This window comes from Typopeltis vanoorti, chromosome 21 (assembly GCF_054136105.1).
Source record: "Typopeltis vanoorti isolate ZY-2024b chromosome 21, IOZ_Tvanoo_1.0, whole genome shotgun sequence".
Lineage (NCBI taxonomy): Eukaryota > Metazoa > Arthropoda > Arachnida > Uropygi > Thelyphonidae > Typopeltis > Typopeltis vanoorti.
In genome coordinates, this window is record NC_143569.1 from 78,677,056 (window position 1) to 78,700,385 (window position 23,330).

A 23,330-nucleotide genomic window follows, 5' to 3' on the forward strand; every position below is an offset into this window, starting at 1 on the left:
AGCTGAATGAGAAAGTCAGTTGAAAAAAAGAGAAAACTGATCAGATATGGAAATCAGAAAACTATCAAAAGTAAGAGGAAGTGAAGTAGGCTCATCCTTCCAGGTAATAACACACAACTGTGTTTGAGTAACACTGAAATTCACACATTATTTTCACTTCACTTCAGCATGGTGAGATCAATGTTTAAGACATTGGTTTTGAAAATCATTTGGGTTTTTTGAATGAGGAAGAGAAATGAAGAGCATCAGCAAAAACTATGGATAAGATTTGAAGTTAGAGAAAGAGAAGGTCATTAATGTATAGAAGAGCATGGACAGGAATACAGAATGCTTTATCAGCATTGATAAAGAAATTTGATGAGAGGAAGACATCCATCATGCCATGTGAATAACCTTTATTGGAGCACTTTTCAATTGAAGGTCTGTTAGCCAATCTCATAGGTGCAGAATTTTTCTCAGGTTTTTCACTCCTCAACCTGGTAAACCAGTCAGAACACATGCAATTTACATGCAAAACTAATTTAGGCATAAAACTAACCAACTTATCCTAAAATCACAGTTCAGAAAGCCAAGGATACTTGGCAACTTGTGGGTCTTAAGGGCCTGCAAGAGTTTATTATTATAACAGATCTTTGGGAGTGGGGTCTGGGACTCATCAAGGGGAGTCCTAATGTCTGCATTCCACAAATTCTCAATCCTTCCTCATAATTGACGTCATAGTTCCGATATCATCTTTTAATACTCTCCTTTGCAAAAATTACTTCCTTATCCTTTCAGCATTGCAATTATCCTCTGAGTTATATATTTGCAATCTTTGTTATATGGCCTCTGAACTTCAACTTCCTGTCTACTAAAACTCTGAGATCCCTATCCTGGTCAATTTCTTCTATTATCCTGCCAATATAATATGCCATTAGATATTTCATCACACCAAAGTGCATAACTTTACATTTTACTGATATTGAAATGACAGCCATTTTCACAAGCTCAAATTCCAGATTATTCAAATCATTCTGCAAATACTGCATGTCAGTCACATTCTTGTTTGTCCTAACTATCTTTGCATCATCATCAGGTGTATTTATATATCTTATATAATAAAAATTACATAAAAAGATACATCAATTGCCACTACTATATAAACATATATAAATTACATGCTGACTTGCAGCTGTGTTGCAATAAGCATTAAGTAATAAAAATATCAACTTATTACTTACTTCTTTGGAGAGTACAGCATCTATCGTTTGCAGTAAGCAACCAGTAGCCAAAGTTGCACATTTAAATGTTGCCTGAATGAAAAAGAGGAAGGATTAAAAAGAAGAAATTGCATCTCATTATCATAATTTGCTGATATTTATTCTCAAGAGGTGTACAGAATAACATATCATAGACCAAACAATTAAGTTTTCATCATTACTACCTTTGTAACAACAATTTTCTTCCAAATTAATCTATTAATTTTTAGTCTCAAATACTATCAGCTCTAACAGTCAGATCTTCTAAAGAAATACTAAATGCATTGTGCCATCTTCTTCTTTTTCCGTTTTTATTTTTATATTCTTATGTCCAATACAACCTTTCACTATAACTCAAAAAAGAATAGCTAAATCACAGTGAAAGGCAAAGTATTTAATTAGCTAAAACTAATTAAAAAATATTTCATTTTGAGTATTACAAATCATCATCAGTTAAAAAAATTAGAAGAACAATGGAAAATTCAAATGCAAATTGTTATAACGATGGTTATCTATTTCAACATTTTCCAGTGAAAAGATCTGATATTATCTCTGAATCAAGTATCCAAAGGATTCTTGGTTCCAAGATTTGAATCTCAGTGAAATGACCTATTTGTAAGTTACAATAGCATATAATTTCATAAATTCAGTAATCTACCATTTATCTCAGCTCAGAAGCAGTGATACTTCAAAGATTCGAACCTCAGCTCAACTGACCCCCTGAAATTGCACTTGCCTACAATACATTCGTGCTCCTGTGCAGTCAGCAGAATTTAATCACGTTTTTATTTTTTTCCTTAACACTAGACATCACTCTATAAATACGTAGAAATATGATAAACTGTAAATCTAACATCAAATGGGTACTATAATGGAAAGAATCACAACACTGTCAGTTTAAAAAAAGTATAATGCCTTAAACAAATTCATCACTTTTATATATAATCTCTGTTTGTGTTTGTTTTGTTATGGTCATATTGAATATATGTTTATATTAAAATAAATGTTTGAAATAAAATAAATGAATAAATATGTTTATATTAAATAAACATATTGATGCTTATTCTTCTTATCATTAATTTACTATTTTAAAGCAGACTCTCAAGTTTGCTTTTAGTTAGTTAAGAAATACTGACTTCTAAAATTTAGCAAGACCAAAGAACATAAGCATTTATATATATACAGCTTATTTTTACCATTTGTGCACTATACTATGTGAAGAAGTTTCATAGTGTATACCTTGCTTGCTTGATTGATTGATTGATTGCTGTATGTTAAAAACCTGACTGTTATTAATTTCTAAATTAAGTTCATTAATTTCAGTTATGCAAAATTTAGGCATATATACATATTGCTGATTTCTATAATTTGTGTACTTACTGATTTATGCTTATACATAGACCCCACATCACTGTGCAGGTATTCGAAACCAAAATTTGACAGACTAGGACGGTTAATCCTTATTCCTGAAGTGCATTATGTCTGTATATTGCATGTTTGGCCAGTCTGCCTGTTTTGAGGGGCACGAATCAGTTTCTGAAAGGGAAAAACCTTCCACCTCTGTACAAGACCGGCTAATCACCATCTGATTGAAAATACCCGCTAAAGGTTTTTTGGCAGGGTCTTTCCAACCAAAGAGTTTCTAAACCAACTGAGCTATGGAGAACTAAAAAAAATATATCCTATTTCTTAGCATAGAGTTTCATTCCTGTTAACTGTCTATGGGAAATTTGTATTTACAATTGCTTCATAAATCTGCAGGCTGTATATTTTTTTAAAATGCTTGGAAACAAACATTTTTTCCAGGAATGACTGACTTATCATTTGGTATCAGAAGTAAACACATATGTGGAGAGCAATTAACTTTTGGTTTTGGAATCTTTTTGCTAGAATAGCTACCACACTAAGTGACTGATGTTAATAGCCATATATGTCACTCCAAGTAATTATCTCATTTCCTGCCACTTTTATGCCAGCAAGCATTCAATACTGCAATAATGTACTGTATACTATTACAATAAAATATATCAGAAACATCTGCACATTAAAATTCTTTCATTTAAGAATTAGTTTATTATTATTAATAATAATTCTAGCATGGACAATCGTTTAGCAGAATTACATAATTTTCCTTAAAAGCTGAATAACATATATTAGGTTTTATGAAAAATTAATTAAGGCAGTGTATAATTTACTTGTATAAATATTCCAGAAATACACACTATCCAGAGGAAAGCCATCCATTTTAATAAATACAAACATGAAACCATTTTACTCACTGCAGATTTTTCACATAAACTTCTGCCTCTAAAGAAGTAAAGCTACTAATTAAAGCATTCAAAATGCATTAGTATGGATGTTTACAAATTTAATAACAGATTCGAATGATTTTCATCACAACTAATTCAACTCATGACAGTGTTCTTGTACCTTCCTTGTCTGCTATAACATGTGGATTGAAACTCACATTCATATAATAAATGACATTTAGATACGATGTGAAAATGTGAAATGTTCATTGCTACTAGCTTTAAGCATAAGGAATGAACTCCTCTAATTCTGTTTACACTTTATGCAACCCCCCCCCCACCCCCAAGTCACACCATCTCTCTCTCTCTCTGAAAAACAACAGTAAATATTAGTTGCACAACAGCTCCAATACAAGTTATACAGACGTAAAATAATTTCAGCATCTTGTTTCTACTTGATATCCTTTGCAGTACCATAACAAATACTTTCATTTCATTAATTAAAACATTAATGCAAATATTCTGCACATAAAAATGAGTTGTTAGTGTAGCTGCTCTCCAGCCAAAAGGCTGCAGGTTTGAATCCTGCCATGGGCATGAATGTTTGTGATTGTCTGTGAAAATAGTAGTGGTGGTGGTGGGAGTAGATAGCATTGGCGTAGGTGATGTGTTTTGCTATAGTTGGTGGATTCAGTGGTGGAGACTGAGAGTTGTAGAACAGGTGCCCTCCCTCGATGAATCTTTGGACTTGAGGTGTCATGTAATAATAATAATAATAGGCTAGAATAAACACTGATTTTATACAATAAAATTTAGAAATTACAAAATAAATAAAGACAAAAAAAAATAAAACTTTTGGTTTTATATTTCAACATAAACATGTTAATGCAATCAATTAATTTAAGGTCTTTCGAAATTAGAAAAATTAGTCATGTTTTGAAATAGCTGCTCTGGCTAAATATTTATATTTAATTTGTGTTATGTTGGCATATGAAAAAACTGTGCTTAAAATAGTCAGTAATTCTCGTAGACAAGCTTATACGTTGGTTATGCATTACTAAATCACTTAAGGAATTGACAATGTAGATAAGAATATAAATTAAATTACACTTTAATAAATATTTCCGATATTTCGACAATGTCACGTTGCCATCTTCAAAAAGAACTTACAAAAAAGGCACGTGCACGTAGGCACTACAACACAGTAACTGAGAATGAAGTGATGAAGCTATTGTTCTCCTAAAAGTCCTGATGGTCCCCCCCCCCCCTAGCGGGCTATGTAGGTGTTCTTGGCCATTGGGCTGAAGGTCTCAATCAGCAGACCATCAGCCCAGCACCATCAGGACTTTTAGGAGAACAATAGCTTCATCACTTCATTCTCAGTTACTGTTTTGTAGTGCCTACACACACGTGCTTTTTTTGTAAGTTCCTTTTGAAGATGACAACGTGATGTCGAAATATCAGAAATATTTATTAAAGTGTAATTTAATTTATATTCTTATCTATGTTGTCAATTCCTTAAGTGATTTAGTAATAAAATAGTCAGTATTTAATAGCAAGCACAAAATAGTTTAAAAATGAATATGATTTTTCTCCTACTGACATCTTCATTCTTAATATGATTCTTCTCCTATCCTTTTCTCCAGTCTAAATACCCCAATAGTGAGGTCATCCTTCTTGGGGACTTCAAAGTCCACAATCATATTGGCTTCCCTTCTCCAGTTTCACCGATCAAACAGGCAGGGATGCCGAAGTGTTTGGCATCAGCAATTCCCTATCTCAGATCATTAATCTTCCCACCAGAATACCAGACAATCTCCTCCAATTTGCCAACACACTTGACTTCTTCCTAACAAGCTCCCCCTTCCAGGTATATTGTAGCTGTTGATTCTCCTCTTGGAAACTTGGACCACAACCTCATACAAGTCTCTTCTGCTGTAGAACAACCTACACCTACCAGTTAACACGCTCATGTCCTTTGGCACTACAAGAGTACCAACTAGGAGGCCCATGACTTCTATTCCTTTTTCCCATGGTCCAATTACTGCTTCAGTTCTTCTAATTCAAACATCTGCTCAAATCGAATGACAGAAATCATCTTCACAGGAACGAAGGCATTCATCCCCTATTCCAGTCCAAACTCTTAGCCACCATCCAAGCCTTGGTTCTCAAAAAAAGTGTGCCAATGCAGTAAAAGAAAAAAACCTCTGCTTACCACAATTGGCTCAAGTATAAAACTCCAGCTGCCCTCTCTGTCTATACTGCAGTTTGCAACAGTTGTAAAAGAATCATCACCAAGTCCAAGTCAGACTTTGAAAGGGCCAAATACTGCAAACTCGCCACCTGCCCAAATGGCAGTTGCTCCTTCTGGTTCCTTGCCAAGGCCCTGGGTGCAACTTCTGCCCACCCAGGTTTCCACCACTCTCACATCCAGATGGTACTGTAGGTCACCTCACCAAAAGACAAGGCCAACTTACTTACATCACTCTTCTCTTCCAATTCCTGCACTGATGACCTGGGCAAGGTTCCCTCCACTCCACAAAGAATGGCTCCCCTCATGTCTCACACAGATTTCTGACAAAAAGAAATCTGAAGGATCCATAACAACCAGAACACAAACAAGGCATCTGGTCCTGATGGTTTCCCACCTATTGTGTTAAAAAATTGTGCCGCAGAACTAACACCTCTCTCCTGTATCACCTCTTCAATCTATCTTACTCGACTGGTATCTACCCGACAACATGGAAATAGGTCAATATCCAACCCATCCCAAAGAAAAGTGATAAAAGTCAACCAATGAACTGCCATCCAATTGCTCTCACTTCTGTTCTCTCAAAAATTATGGTGAAGGTCATCAACAATCAACTCTTGAACCATAGAGACATACCAACTAATCAGTGACCAGCAGTATGCCATTCTCGATCTACAGCTAATCTTGCTTTCACCACTCACCTATGGACTCAAGCTACAGAGAAATTTGGAGCTCATGTGATTTCCCTCAACATTTCAAAGGCATTTCATTGGGTTTGGCATAGGGGCATACTCACCAAACTGTTGGCCTTGTCTTTTGGTGAGGTGACTACAGTACCATCTGGACTGCCTTCCCCACTCTGCAACTGGATCACCAACTTTCTCACTGGTTGCTCACTACATGTCATGGTGAACAGCTTACTTGCCTCAAATTTCTCCACTAATACAGGAGTACCCCAGGGTTCTGTTCTTTCATCTACTCTCTTCCTCTTGTATATAAATGACCTACTCTCACAGACTTCTAATCCTATCCATAGCTTTGCTGATGACAGTACACTCCATTCCTCCTTTTCATTCAACAAACCTGTTAGTGCTAAAGCATTAGAATCCTCAGGATTCTAATACTTTATGGATTTTGGGGAAGGCACCAAAATCTGCTCTAAGATTGCTTGATTCAGAAGAGGGCAATCTGGTTAAGTAATGATCCCTCTCTCACACACAGACCCACTTCAATCTCTCTCTCTCTCTCTCATAGACATTCAGTTTCTGCCTTGTACCTCTTCTACGGATACTTTCATGGACAGTGCTCTGCTGAATTGGCCACTATTATTCCTCCACTCTCCTCCAAAATCATTAAAACAAGAGCCACTGCAAACCAACACCCTTTTACAACGACATCCATCTTAAAACTCACCAAGCCAAATTCACTGCCTCCTATTTTATTCCATCTACTTCTGTCTTTTGAAACAGTCTCTCCCATTCTGCCTTTCCCAAAGATTAAGCCCTCGGCTATTCAAGCAAAATATGAACAGACTCCTCCTTTCTTCTATTCCTCTTGCCAGACACGGTACTAGTGTACTATAGGTTTTGTGGCCTTTCATGTGTGGACCAGAATAAAAAAAAAAAAAATTCTGCTCAACACTAAGTAGTGGTCACTTTCATTTTCAAATTTCATGTATAGCCTTAAATTCCAGGCCAATCTGAAGTTATCAATCTTAACAATAATACAACTGATAAGATTTTTCATGCACCAGCTATATGCCCTCCATGTGAAATTATATGTATTTCCATATTGAAACATAGTGTCTTTCCTTTTCTTTATCATTACTGCCTGAATAAATGATCTTATACTTATTATGTATAAGGATTTCACCTGTTTTAATCCTCACTGTCTCGGTTGAACCAATTATGTTCACATAGTATTTCTGTAATTCTTATGCTAGTTTCACCTCTTTTCCACTAATGCTATATATGCTACTTTTTACATTGACAAAAACAGCAGACACCTTTAACTGTCTAGCCAGAATGACATTTATTATGTTGTTTCATCACACCACATGCATAGCGATAAGACGTTATCACTATGTCCATCTCCAGTTAACTGGAGATGGACATAGTAACTGGAGATTACATCAGAAACCCCCCTCCCCCCATTTCATGCAGTATGCTTGTACAGACTATGTATATCCCTTTACTGCTTTGACTCTTTATTGACCTGAAAACTTTTTTCAAACTAATATCATATGCTTATACATTGATCTTGACTTGTTGACCATATGAAAGAACGCAAATCAAAATTATCATGCCTAACAGGTAAAAAATTAAAGCACAAGATGAATCAGGAGCTTCTTTTAAAGGGGAAGGATGAAGAAAGTATCAAAAGCAATAATAGAAAAACAGAAAAATAATCTGAGAGCTGTAATTATTACATTTGTAGTTCTCAACTTGCTGGCCATGTGATTAACATATTCATTTTCCAATCAACAGGCTATGGGGTTCAACCAGCTGTAGCATAGATGCTTGTGACTGTGTGTAGGTGAGAGATGAGTTTCATTGCCCAATATGAGATCACCATCCTGCTTACTGGAGGGCTGAAGTGGCTCGAAAAACTTCCATGTTTGGTTTTTAGAGAAGGGTTTCCAGACTGTGAAAAAAAAAATAATAAAATAAAATAAAATAAATAAAAATCTTTTGTCCTAATAGTATTAATGTACTCAAGGTTTACAATCTTTCGTTGCTGGGGAGTCACATAAAATAAAATTACCTTAGAATGGTGTTCTCACATTCGGAGAGTGCACCCAAACTGTTCACAGAATCCAGAAATGTATTCAGAAGACGAGAAATTCACTTAATAGATGACCTATCTTTCATAAACTCCCTGCAACTGTTTTCTAACAGATACTTTATTTCTGCATTAAGAATTTTTTTTTTCTCATTTCATTCTATCTACCTCAGTATGGAAAACGGCTTTTTCCAAAGAACAGCCCCCCCCCCCCCAATTCCCCAATGAATGCAACTTCCAGCTCATCAAGAAACACATTAACAGATTCATTCTTTATTTTTATGATCATGTGCCCACTCATAACACTATATAACGCTGTCAGTTATTTACATATGTAAATAACTGACAAAACTCTGAGTTGATGATTATATACTAGCATATAATCATCATCATGACTGCCAATTAAACAAAGAAAATAACATGAAACTGTAACCATTCCATACATTAAAGGAATATCAGACAATATAAACAGAATACTACAAAAATACAACCTGAAAGCCACCTTTAAACTTTCTGCCAAATTAAAAAACTTACTCAACACATCCAAGGATCCACTCCCTCCACTGGCCCACCCTGGGGTATACCATATTCATTGTACCTGTAATTTGCCCTATATAGGGGAAACAGGATGCACAATTCCTATCAGAAAAAAGGAACATAAACGACACATTAAATATCATAACTAGTCAAGCTGGTCTTTCTGATCATGGCCTGAACATTTTACATAGAATTTACTGGAAAAGCACCTGTTGTTTACATCACACCAAAACATGGTATGAATGTAAATTTAAGGAGGACTGTGAGAATTCTCATAAATCACCGTAATCTTAACAATAATGATGGTCTTAATATCCCAAACATATGGAAGGCACATATTCTACTAATGTGCCTTTAACTTTTCTCCCTAAGAGTTAATTTTAAATAGAACCATAGGTAATCCAGGATCCTAAATCTAATATAAAAATTGTCATGTTAAATTAGGACATCATTTTCACCGTAACAAAACTATCTATATGAAAGAATGTTTCTCTGATGTTGTCTTAAATAGAATATAGCTTTAATGTAGTTAATTTATTTTATTTCATTTAATTTATTTATTGTAATTTTATTTTATTTTATTTTCACTAGAGGTCAGGCCAGTAGAATAACCATTGATCAAATCATTGTCTCTTCAGCACACTATGTGAAATCATTTAGCTTGTCTCTATGTATATATGCATATACTCCAGATGACCTTAATATGACGGTCGAAACATTGGGAAATTAAAATAATTATTTCTAACATGGTTGTAGACTCCATAATTTGTGTAAAATGAACTATGACCAGGTCCAATACTCTCTTGCCCCTAGACCCCATCCATCACATGCTGCCTTAAGTAATTATCTCTCAGTAGGTGTATAAATTCTATTTCCTCTCTGCCATGTAATCTTTCTTCCTTCCAGTCTATATCTTCATAGTTGAAATCCCCCATAATAATCATTCAACCTGTACTCGTTCTACTAATTTGATGATGCATATCTTCCAGATCATCTGTGAAATTCCCTGGCCTATAGCAACAACCAATACAATACGACCAATAAGACAAAATATACAATGTATATTTTGTCTTATTGGTCCTAATCTCACACCAGATTGCTTCAAATGAACAGCCACCCTCCCCCCTGTCTCCTGTTCTTTTTGGTTGCAATTCATCTGCTAATCATCAGCAGTACTCCCCCTCCCCCCATCCTATCTTCCCTGAAAATACTAAACCCTTCACATTATATCCCTGTAACTACATCATCTGCTGTTAGCTAAGTCTCTAAGGTAAGGTTGCACTAATCAATGCCAAAAACTCGTCCCTCTTGTTTCTGATACTTCTGGCATTAGTATATAAAAATGGCATGGCAACATCCCTTTATTCCTTCCCCCTCACCTTTATTTTCTGAATTGACTAACCTATTCAATATTTTTGCTTGAGAGACTAGATTCCTCACTTGGTCATTCTCACACTCACTCGTTTCATGGGTGCCTTCACACAATCTCACGTGCTTCCACCCTTATTGCTTAAGTTTCCCTGAATTTGCACATCAGCATGCTTGGAGAACAAAGCTCTCTCCAGACATCTAACACCAAAACCATTCAGATGTAGTCCATCCACATTGTACAAATCCTTCTTTCCATCAAACAGAGACCACAGATCTACAAATTCTACATCATTTCTTTTGTACAATCTATATATAGATTGTGCAAAATGTATACCAATGCCCTCCTCCTCAGTTTGCCACTATCGTAGCGTGGTAGGAGACTATCTTCACCTTCTTGCGCTTCAGTTTTGCCTCTTCTAACAACGTCTTTACATCCTCCCTCATAGAATACTTCTCGCCTCTCAAATCCTTGGTACCAACCAAAACAATCATTTCCTTCTACTTACTTTTTTGAATCTGGATGGCATGGCTCATATCATGAATTTTTGCACCTGGGAAACATGATTTTGAAATACTTTCGTTAAGTACTCTCTTGATTATTGAGTCTCCATACATAATTTTCTCCTTTATTTGTTTTTCTTGTTTGTTAGGTTGGTCTTTATTATTCTTTCGGATCATCTGCTTCTTTCTTTTTTCAGCCCTGCTTAACTCTTGCTGCTTCTGCAGTTTTAAAATTTTGCACTTTGTCCTATGAAGGATAACATTTAATTGTACTATTTCTTTACTGATATCCATTTCATTCTTGTCTATTTCCACAGCCACATGTTCGATATTATTAACATCATTTTCCATCTTATCGTCAGTATTTGTTATGTTTTCGTCACCTAACAGACACTCACTTTTAAAACACTTAATACATATTCTATCTCCAGTTTCAACTTCTTTCCACATATTCTTTAATTTTCTTGATGCATATGTTTCACATACACTGCACTGAATAATATCCTGCAAATTCAAATTGGCAGACATGGTCTTTTCCGCCATTGTTTGTCACATTGGTGTCATGTCGAAAATATCACAATAAAAATGTTATAAATATACTAATACTCTAAAATCATGAAAATCTACATTAATACACTATCATACTCTAATTTTCTGATGAAAAAAAACACAACAAAATAGATAAAAATCGCTAATTTCACACAAGTGCTAAATTACACGTCCACTTGCAATATAACCTTAAATAGGATATCAAAATCAAAGATAGTAAGAAAAAAAAAGCATTTTCCTACATATAAAATTGCAAGTGTTAATGTGGTTAGAAGCAGGTGAACATCAAGCTGATATAAATGCTGCTTTAAACTTAGCAATATCAACAATAAGAACAATTATGAAAAATGCACACAAGAAGTTTTCTGTGATATTCGTTGTCCTTACAACCTCAAAATTTCCAGCAATAAAGTTATCCCATTCTGAGAAAATGAACAAGATTATGATTAAACCCTTACAGGTAGGCATAGTTTATGGAAGCAATATCTTGCTACCGAGTGGTGCTTGGAAAACCAAGCACCACTGTATGGTATAACAGCTTATTAAAAAGATTTTTTCTTTGTTACATGATATGAATTCTGTATGTGAACTCATCATTTGTCTAATTCATCTTAATTACATTTTAAAAACTCCTTACCTCACATAAGTACACTGACTGGTAATCTTTCTCCATCTTAGCAACGTCTCGGGCTTTCATAGTTTCTGTATTTTTCATTTTAGCAATATAGTCTGGACTATAGTTTAAAAAATAATAAAAATTAAGCTAATGTTAAAGACTAAGAATTATTATTTACATTTCATTAACCAATATACATGCCAATTTCCAAATGTATGTGCTTCCAATATGTAATGAGGATTTGCACATCCATCATTATATAGCCAAATAAAAGAAAAATAAAGAATTTTACCATAGATTTTATGAGAATAAACCTTCAACATAGGAACTGCCTTGGATATATATGAACTGCCTAAATGCCCATAAGGTCATCTTTTATTAGTGCACTCATTAGGTTTCACTGACCTGAGAGCTGTTTTGAACTGTTGGTTCTCATCAGACCAGGCAATTTTTAAGTAAAGTCCTGTTTAAAAATTAGACTGATCCCTAGACTACTCCATAGTGGCCGAAAGATCGTCCAACTCAGCATTGGTCCGCCCACTTAGTGACAGGCTCACCTTACCACCGAGCAGAGCCACTCATATTCCAGGAAAAGGCATCCACCAACAAGGCCCCACACAGGCTACGCCGGAAAACACCCTCGCCAGAGACTCAAAATGCTCGCTCAGGGCAAATCCTCCCGAAATCTAAGCCCCCCCCCCCACTTATCAGGAGCAAAATTCCGGAAGAAACCTAAGAGAGCAAAACTCTCGAAACTCTGCATCCCATTTTAGTTGCCTCTTACAACATACATGGGCTACAGCAGTGCTATTCTTATCCCGGCCATCATGGGGTAACAGATTAATTTGCCCTGTTATACAGGGTTTTTACAATCCCATATTGTTGTGAGGGTGGTGGTGTGATTGCTGGTTTACAGAAAACCAACCCATACAGGTAGATACATTCACCAACATTCCCCCCCCTCACAACAATATGGGATTAAAAAAAACCTATATAAGACAAAATTAATCTGTTCAGACAACAATGCCCTACCTACAGAACTTAACCATATACTTAACACCTTCTTAGCAAATGGCTACAACCCTCCAAACAATCCAGAAAATATTAAAACCAGTTAACCACAACCTCCCCCCCCTCCCTCCCTTCTTAACAGAGATTATACTAAATCTATCACCATTCCTTATATCTGGGGCACGTCTGAAAAGCTCACAAAAATCCTAAAAATATATGACCTGACTACCTATTACAAAGCACATAAGAAATTGGCATCCCTTATCTGCTCCACCAAAGACCAGCCACTTTCCCTAGACCTACCTGGTGTATGCCAGGTCCCTTGCAGCTGTAAACTGTCCTACTATGGCCAAACAGGCAGGACAGCTAATATCAGGATATCTGAACACAAAGACTACAGGTTTCACCAATACAGCTACTCAGGACTTGCAGACCATGCACTAGATACTCACCACAGAATATGCTGGAAGAAAGCCACTTTACTACACCATAGTAAATATAAATATGAAAGATTGTTCCTGGAATCAGCCTCAGTTCTAAACAACTTCCCAAACCTTAACAAATTTGGGTGAATGAGACTACCCCAAATCTGGAAAGCTTACATCCTTCGAACATCGGCCCAACAGCCAAGACAACCTGATTGAGCCTGCTAGGGCAGGCATCTTTAGGACTCTAGGACCAATGCCAGTTGCCTTCTTCAGCCTCATTTACTCGTTGTTAGTGTCTGTGTGCACGTATTATAGTTTTATGTTCCCAGAAGATGGCAATGTAACATTGCTGATATATTGGATGGTATTGATTAAAGTTTTTTAATTAATATTTTAGTATATGTTGTCATTTCCTGAAAAATTTAAAGTCAAAGTTATACCAGCTTTGCTAATTCTGTTGTCCATTTCCATCTTCAATAAAAACTGTGCCTTTTCACTAGCTGAAATATTTTACTTCTACAGGTTTTCCATTCTCCTACCTATTTTCATAGTCTTTATATTGTTTTATTACTGATATTAATACTTCAGCAATTATTGTTATAGAAGTTATTCAATCTAGTCAAAGAATCCTTTGACTAGAATCTAGAATTAAAGGAGGTAAAGGAAGATGGTTTCATAAAAAATCAGGTGTCAACAAGATCTGCTCTTATTTGTCCTCTATATGGATATTGCGTTATTAGTGGCACTTGATATCAAAATTGCAACTATTCAGCTTAGCTCTTTAGTTTATGCAGATGCTGTCTAAATAGTTCAAGACCATCACCTTAAAGAGTTAGGCGAAACAGCTCCAATTTTGATACCAGGTTTAGAGCCAATATAATATGATATCCATACTGAGGACAAATAAGAGAACAGATCCTAGCCTTACAGCTGATTTTTCATTAAACCATCTTCTTGTACTCCATTCAATTCTGATTTACAACTCAAGTCAAATGCATTGTCAGATATAATGGTTCATTTACACCATATAACTGTAGCATTTTGAATACTCGTAGAAAGGCTTATACGTTGATTATACATGATTATTAACTAACTCAAGGAATTTACAACATACACTAGAATATAAATTAAATTAAACTTTAATATTTATTTCCAATATTTCGGCAACGTCACGTTGCCATCTTCAAAGGAACTTAAAATAAAGACACGTGCATGCAGGCACTACATACAATAAATGACGAAGAAGCAAGGAAGCTATTGTTTCTCCTAAAAGTACTGATGGTGCCCCATAGCGGGCTATGTAGGTATTCTTGGCCATTGGGCTGAAGGTCTCCTGATGTACGTCTCCCAAATTTGGGGCAGTCTCATGCAACCAAATTTGTTGAGGTTTGGCATGTTTCTTAGGGCTGAGGCTGAAAAGTCTTTCAAACTTGAACTTGCTATGGCGTATTATTGTGGCTTTCTTTCACCGTATTCTGTGGCATGTATCCAGAGCATGGTCTGCAAGACCAGAATGGCTATACTGGTGAAAACGGATGTAGTCCTTGTGTTCTGAAATTTGATATTCGTTGTCCTGCCTGTTTGGCCAAAGTAGGAGAGCTTACAGTTGCAAGGGACCTGGTATACACTAGGTAGGTCTAGGGGAAGTGGTTGGTCTTTAGTGGAGCAGATAAATGATACCAATTTTCTATATGGTCTGTAATAAGAGGCTAAGTCATGTTTTTTTAAGATTTTGGTAATTTTTTCCATCCCATGCAAGGCCTGCCATTACGGTAAAATGAAGCTGAAGTTATCAAGACAACTGAATCATCTGACCTTCCTAAAATGCTGCAGGATAATCAGGTAATCCAAAATTGTGTGAAATTTAAGCACCGTTTCTTTTCACAAAAGGCTCTCAGTATTTATAACCACACCAGGTATGCTCTGCTGCGGAAACAATTTGCCGCCACGCACATTCTCCTAGCTGACGCAAACAAAGCTATTTGGGTGCATGAAGAAGAGCTTTCTTGCACGCTAAATCACAAGCTTTGGTCAATTTTATATGACATCCCGTGCACTGCTGCAGATAAAGAATTTGAGAAATTAACAAAGAACTCGACCTACGAACCAAAACTTCCAACCAACACTGTAGTCAACCTTTCTTCAGTTAAACTGAAGTCTGCAGCACTTGTTGCTCTTTCATGTGGCCACAACTTTGCCATTGCTCCCAGAAAAATACCGGCCAAGGATATAATGATCCATATTGAACGCGGGATCTGCTATCTTCCAAACCACATCGCCAACAATATTAGACTGGGTGTAGCTTGTGTTCTCACCAAAGCAAGACCACTAAAAACCAACATATCCAATAGTGAATATAAAGCTCTGCAGGAAATGCTGTGGTTATCAACCAAACAGACTATACAAGTAAGCTTAATGCTCTATTATTAGATTGAGCTACTTACCTCCCTACTGAATACAATCCCACCAACTCACAAATTAGAAAACTGCATAGGCTCCTTAAGAAGGTCATTTCTTGGCCTGTAGAAGTTACTAACAAATTAAAACCGTTTAACTCTATATCCCTCCCCCTTATATATGGACTCCCAAAAATACATAAAGAAAATGTGCTATTACATCCCATAGTGCAGTGTTTCTCAAAGTGTGGTACGTGGGCTCCCGGGGGGTCTGCAAAAGGTCTTCAGGGGGTCCGTGGCAATTTTCGGCAATCGTCATTAACACATGGCAATCATCATTAACACATGGAATAAAATTTAAGTTTGAGATCGTAAAATGTTCCTATTGTATCAATGAATAAGGTACAGAGACATTTGCAGGCTGTGTAATATGTTTCTCAACAAACAGTGCAATTAGAAACAACTGAGATAAAAACGGCACTACTAACTAATGAATCGCATGACCCCTCCCACATAAAATGCTGTATAGTAGACAATCAAAACCATATGGTGCACCGGCAACATATGGTTTTGTTTAAGTGAATGTGTTTCAGATATTATATAAGGAATTCGGTTGAATAGAATTAGCATTTCAACTGAACTATCGGCCTGCCTTTGTCAATTAGTAGCGCGATCTTTTGTTAATACCGCACCAATCATATGAACGTCTTCATAACTGCTTTATCTCTACTGGCCTACCCTTGCTGTCTGTTTCAAGTTCTGCTTTCACTAGCCATTTGTTGAAGGAATGTCTGTTCCTTCAACATCTATTCGTTAAATACGGTAATTTTTTTTTGCTTTCAAATTCTTAAATATGGATCACTGGTTAAAGACTGGATTTTTAAAATGTGCAAAAGAGAGGAACATAGTAGATACAAGTAACTGTCAGCAACAAGAAAATGTTGATATTGCATCTGGATCAAACTGAAATTGATAAGTTTGTGTCGTCTGACATCTCTAAAAAACTAACTAGGAAGAAAATGAGAAAACTTTGTAAGTACGATATAAATTACTTGAAATGTGGATTTTCATGGATGGGAAATGAAGAGGAACCTATTCCATTATGTGTAATTTGCAGTGAAACTTTAAAAAATGAAAGCATGAAACCATGTAATTTAAATCGCCATTTTGAATCAAAACATAATGAATGCAAGGACAAACCTGTCGAAGTTTTTCAAAATAAACTAAAAAATTTAAAAGAATCTCAAAAAGTGATGTCGATCGTGTCAGGAGGTGAAAACATGAAGGCTTTAGAAGCTTCATATCACGTGTCGCTATTAATAGCAAAAAGTGGTGCAGCGGAAACAATTGGTGAAACTTTGGTCAAGCCTGCAGCAAAAATAATAGCAGAAATTATGATCGGAGATAATGCAAAAAGATCTTTTGATCGGATTTGCCTTTCAAATAGTACCGTTCATCGAAGAATCACTCAAATGGCTGAAAATATAAAACAAACATTGTTATCCGATATACGTAAGAGTCGTTATTATGCGTTGCAGGTAGATGAATCCACCAACATTACAAATTTTGCAAATCTTCTAGTGTTCATTAGGTACGAAAAAAATTTAAAAAAATTCATGACGACCTTTTATATTGCCAACCCTTGCCAGAACATACAACAGGAGAAGAAATATTCAACAGTATAAATACCTTTATGCATCAAAACAAGCTTGATTCAAAAAGTTGTGTTGGAATAAGCATGGACGGAGCGAAATCCATGGGCGGATCTAAAAAAGGGCTTGTTTCAAGGATTGAAGCTGTTGCACCAAATGCAAAGTCGACACACTGCTGCATACACAGGAAGGCTTCGGCTACACATATGATGTCTACAGACCTAAGAAAAGTTCTTGATGAAGCTGTAAAAATTATATTAAAGGCCGTCCTCTAAACGCCAGACTTTTCTCTCAACTTTGCAAAGAAATGGGAAGCAACTATACACAACTTCTTTTCCATACCGATGTTCGTTGGCTTTCTCATGGAAAAGTCCTTACTCGTTTTTTTGAACTTCGGAATGAACTAAAAATTTTTCTTGATGAAAAGTTTGAATTGAAAAAGCATTTACATAATTGGAAATGGCTCAGTCAATTAGCATACCTGGCAGATATATTTACTGTATTAAATAGTCTTAATTTATCTTTACAAAGCAAGGAAATTTCTATATTTCATGTCCAAGATAAAGCGAACGCCACGTTGGCAAAAATGAAGTTATGGCAAAAGCGGGATGGTAATGAAGAATTTGACGCGTTTCCATCGCTTCATGAATTGCTCGCAAGTTCAAATGAATAAATTGATGATGATGTGAAAATTACTATCATGCAGCATTTAAAAAGCTTACAAATGAATCTAGAAAAGTATTTCCCTGAATTGGACATTAATATTGAGTGGATAAGATACCCTTTCAATAAAAACAAATTTACGCCAAAGGGTCTATTGTCAATAGAAGAACAACAACTTTTAGAACTAGCTTCTGATGGTTTCCTAAAAAATAAATACAGCGAGATTACGTTATCATCATTTTGGCTACAAATACAGAATGAATTTCCTGAATTAACAGATAAAGCTCTAAGGTTAATTTTTCTATTTCCAAGTTCATATATGTGCAGAGCTGAATTTTCGGCCCTTGTAGATATTAAGATGAAGAAGAGGAATCGCATTATAGATGTCGAACTGCATCTGAGATTGAAATTAACAACTATAGAGCCAAATTTTGCTGAAATTTTATCTCACCATAAGCAATTTCACTCCTCTCATTGATAATAAATTATTTCAAGTAAGTAAAACTTTATAGTATCTTTATAAAGTTTGTTCTATTAAAAATAAATCATATTTTTTGTTTACATGAACATATAAATTCAAATAAAATAAATATTTAATTTTTTAATATTTTAAATTAATTTATTAATTTTAATTAATTTATGTTTTAATCAATTTATTTATTTGTTTTAATTAATTAATTATTTTATTTATTTTTTAATTAATTAATTTTTAATTAATTAATTAAGGGTACTTAGCAATAATGAAAATTTAAGAAGGGGTCTGCGGATATCTGAAGTTTGAGAAACACTGCCATAGTGAATGGCATTGATTCCCCTGCATACAAATTAGCTAAACATTTGGCCAAAGCGCTCACACACTCTACTGGCAACACAATCACACATAAAAAACTCAGCCCACTTCAAAGCCAGCACAGAAAACCTTACACTCCAACATACTGACATAATGGTCAGTTTTGATGTCTCCTCCTTATTCACGAATGTCCCACTCAAGGAAATCTTAGAGTTAATCCAAGCTAGAAATATATACACATTAGCATAAGAATAATGTTTAATTTGCCAAATATTTCGGTCTGAATATTACAGACCATCTTCAGTGGCTAAATAGGAATAGTTTTAAAAAACAAAGTGGAATACGAACAATTGATCATTCATACATAGAACATGATGTCATATCGCTAAGAATTAGAAGAGTAAATATTTTTTTAAAAACATAATTAAAGATATTAATTCAGAAATTCATATAATGATCTTAAATAACATTATACTGATAAAAAAAAAATTAATGTGTTATCCTGATTAAACTTTCCCAGATTTTTGATATAGATATACAGTCATTACGATTCAAGTTAGGACGTTAAAGTAAGGCCTCTACACTTTCTTTAAATAAACGTTCAAATTTGTAGCGACATCTGTGTAGGAGAAGAGTCTACATTATATTCTAAACATAATTAAGTACAACTTTATGTCTGAAAAGAAAACTTACCTATGCACTAATGACAGCTCTTCTTCTGTAGCATATCTTGGCTATGAAAAAAAAGCAAGTACATGATATTAATTCTTCAACTACTCTCTTAATGGTTTAATAGCTTATACACAAAAGGTAAAAAGAAGTATTCAATCACCAATATTTTTACCTCTGATTACTGAGACAATTTTGAGGTTAGGGCAATCAAATGAATGTGATGATCACAAAGGTACAATTAAGACATGAAATATTCAAGCTCAAGTCCTGGTGTTCTGATTACATCTTGGATTAGTAACTAGACATTTTAAGGAAATGTGTTGCAGACATTAAGAATTAAATCATGGTTACACATGAAAAAAATTATATATATATATATAATTATTATGTAGACATAATAATTATAACAATCTTCTAGATATTTAGCAGTTTCTTGCAACTATTTATTTAAAATTAGGTGTATGAGTAATTGATGATCATAATGGTAATGTAAAGTACTTTGTTGTGATAAACCATCAAAGCTGTATAATATTTCATAATCACAAATAATAAAAAATAATAATATACTAATATAAATAATAAAAAAACAATAAAATAATAATAGTAGCTGGCCTGGTTGGCCAAAATGGATAAAATACCTGATCATCAACCAACAGGGCTGTGATTTAAAATGCATGATTTACCACCAAAATTTAGCTTAGCCACAGTACTAATACTAGTATAATCTATCTGTAGTTTCATATTTGAGTTTGCCATATAACTCCAAGCAGATGAGCCATCATCAGGATTGGTCTGGTTTGCAGCTTGTATAGCAGTTTAAGTTCCATGCTTAGCTGGCTACATTGGAAAAGTAATAGGTCTGGCTGTCCAATTGCCTTATTAGCTTTGGAGCAGACATGATTGACATGCATCATGAAGTGAAGCTCTTTATCTAGTTGTAGCCCTATGTATTTGGCTACTAGTTGCCATGGAATGGAGGTATCAAACATGACTATTTCATTGCCAGGGATATACATCTTATGAATAGCACTCCGGCGCTCTTCTCTGCATTGATTTAATTTACCATTGTTTTAGTTCCAACATAGCATTTTGCATTTTTCAATTGCTGCCTAGGTCAGAGTGGATGAACAATTATTGCAATTCATCTTCATATAGGGCCACCATATTGGCAATTGTACGGGGGGGGGGGGTATCAGCCACATAAATGGCAAACATCAGAGTAATAGCAGAAACTCTGAGAGATGCCTGTCTGTTGTGGACTGAATTCAGATGACCTGATTCCCAGCAGCTTACTCTGAGTTTGTGATCCCCAAGGTAGATTTTTGTGAGTTTGACCATTAGTCCAGGTGGGAATTTGGCCTCTATGAGTTTCAAAAGAAGATCATTGTGTCATATTCTTTCAAATGCTTTGGCAACATTCATGAAGATTGCACCTTCTCAGTTATACCCTACACTGACATGCTTCACGACTTGTTAAATAGAATGGTTCTCAGGTATTCAAATTGCTCACTGGGGACATGATTTAATTACTTTGTGCCTTTTCATGTCTCATTAGTATAACCTCTCAGCTATTTTTCTAAGCAGGAAGGCAGGCAGACTGAGCAATAGTTTTGGAAAGATTGCATTATTATGTCAGTTACTTTCCACCATGCTGGGAAGTCATAATACTGCATTAATACACTGGTATCTAAAACCTAAGGACAAACTCTATTTCTGAAGATTACAACTGCAAATCCAGACAAATCAGCTTGTGGCAATTTGTATACCTGATGATTTCAAGTAGAAAGTGGATTTACATTCAAACTTTTGAATTGTGCAGAAAAGGTCATGTGGTAGCACTCAACAGGATAAAAGGCAAAATGCTGCGCTACGTGAATTGTATTTGTAGGAAGCACTTTTTTGTGAAGGAATAAAGTTGCATGATATCTTGTGATATCTCAAAGACATCATCTAGATGATTTCACATGGGAAAGAATTATTGGAAAGCTTGAAAGTCACAAAATTAGATATTGCCAGAGAGTTTGGAATCTCACATAGCATTGCATCCAGGCTCTGGGCGACATTTCAAACAATGAAATGTGTTCCAGGCATTTGCTAAGAGGTGGCTCTTGTTCTACCATGGAGCACAAAGACAGATTTTTGGTTATAACAGCAAAACGTAATTGACGCACCATGGCAAGTCAGCTCCATTCAAGAAAAGGTATGCAGATATCATGACAAACTGTGCCAAGACATCTGCAACAAGTAGGCCTGTATGCCCAAAGGCCTGTAAGTTTATGTACATTTATCCACAGCTCATCGTAGAGCATTTTTTCAGTGGTGTTGTATCTATAAAAATTGGACAAGACACCAATGGGCTTATGTATTCTTTTCAGATGAGAGTTGTTTAATCTTTCCTACGATTCTAGATGACACTTGATCTGACATGAAAGTGGTACTGCTTACCATCATGAGAATGTTCTTGAAAAAGATAGATAATGCACTGAGCTACAAATGCTGGAAAAAGTGATGTTGAACGATATTGCAATGAAATTCTTCAATATCATGTTCAACTGTTCCATGGTGCTGTAGGCAAAGAATTTGTTTTATAGATGACAATGCTGAACAGGGGCAGTTCGTGCATAGGCACTGCGGAACTGCAGCACTCCCCAATTTTTCTCGATATATAAATATATTATTAATTTATTTATATTTGCTTGTAATATTTAATTTTATCATCAACAATCCTATATAATTCTCTTATTTTATATAAAAAATAATAAAAATCCATCTTGTAGCACTTAGGAGGGTGAAGGACGCTAGCAGCACTGTGTTTAGCACAGTGTCATATTGCTATGCGTGCAAGCATATGCACATCATAGTGAGATGCGAGCTATTAGCTTAATGAGGCACTGTCTGTCGTGCAGTTCTACTGTTGTTTATATGCAGTTTGTGCCAGTAGTAGAGTGTTCGTAGTGCTTATCGTGTTTACTTTGTCTCTTTAAATATTTGGACATTACAATTAAATGATTTAATTGTAATGTCCAAAAATTGTAAATCCATTCCTTTAATTACAATTAAAGGAATGGATTTTATTTTTAAGTAATTTTGAATTATACTAAACTGTATAATTTTATTGATAATAACCAATAATATTTAATGAAACAAAACAAGAAGAATATATTTTATTTTTAAGAATTTTGAATTATACCAAACTGTATAATTTTATCGATAATAAACAATATTTTCTAACGTTTAATTTTTTTAAAATTTTTACCATAATTTTGATATTTTATCCAAACACATATACACTGTATACGGATTTTATTGTACTTACAGTGCGTATGTATATTTCGAAAGTTGCAGCACCCCCCCCCCCCCATGATTTCAAACCACAAGTCGCCAATGATGCTGAACACATCATACACGAGCAGAAGAGATGCTTCTGGAGACAGATTGGTGTTAAGCATGGTACAACACTGTGAAAGCTATATCACATTTCGAGGCGGACATATTCCAAACTGAAATGTCTCTCCGCATAGTATTTTGTAAGCACTGTACATTAATTACTTACTATGTCCTTTGGGAATTTGTAACTCTTCCAGAAAAGTATTGCAATTTAATTTGTACAAAATGTATAACACAG

The 23,330-nt window shown here is 35.2% G+C and overlaps 1 protein-coding gene across 3 annotated transcripts in view; it reads right to left on the minus strand.

Moving 5' to 3' along the window:
• The window catches only part of LOC150095019 (protein deacetylase HDAC6-like), a 694,680-nt gene that overhangs the window by 260,029 nt on the left and 411,321 nt on the right, over positions 1-23,330 (minus strand). For all 3 annotated transcript variants that reach the window (XM_090411706.1, XM_090411707.1, XM_090411705.1), the window contains exons 19-21: positions 19,727-19,767; positions 12,115-12,211; positions 1,221-1,292 (exon numbers count right to left, since the gene is read on the minus strand). In XM_090411706.1, coding sequence (XP_090267832.1) covers positions 1,221-1,292; positions 12,115-12,211; positions 19,727-19,767 — 210 coding nt within the window. The remainder of the gene's footprint in view (positions 1-1,220; positions 1,293-12,114; positions 12,212-19,726; positions 19,768-23,330) is intronic.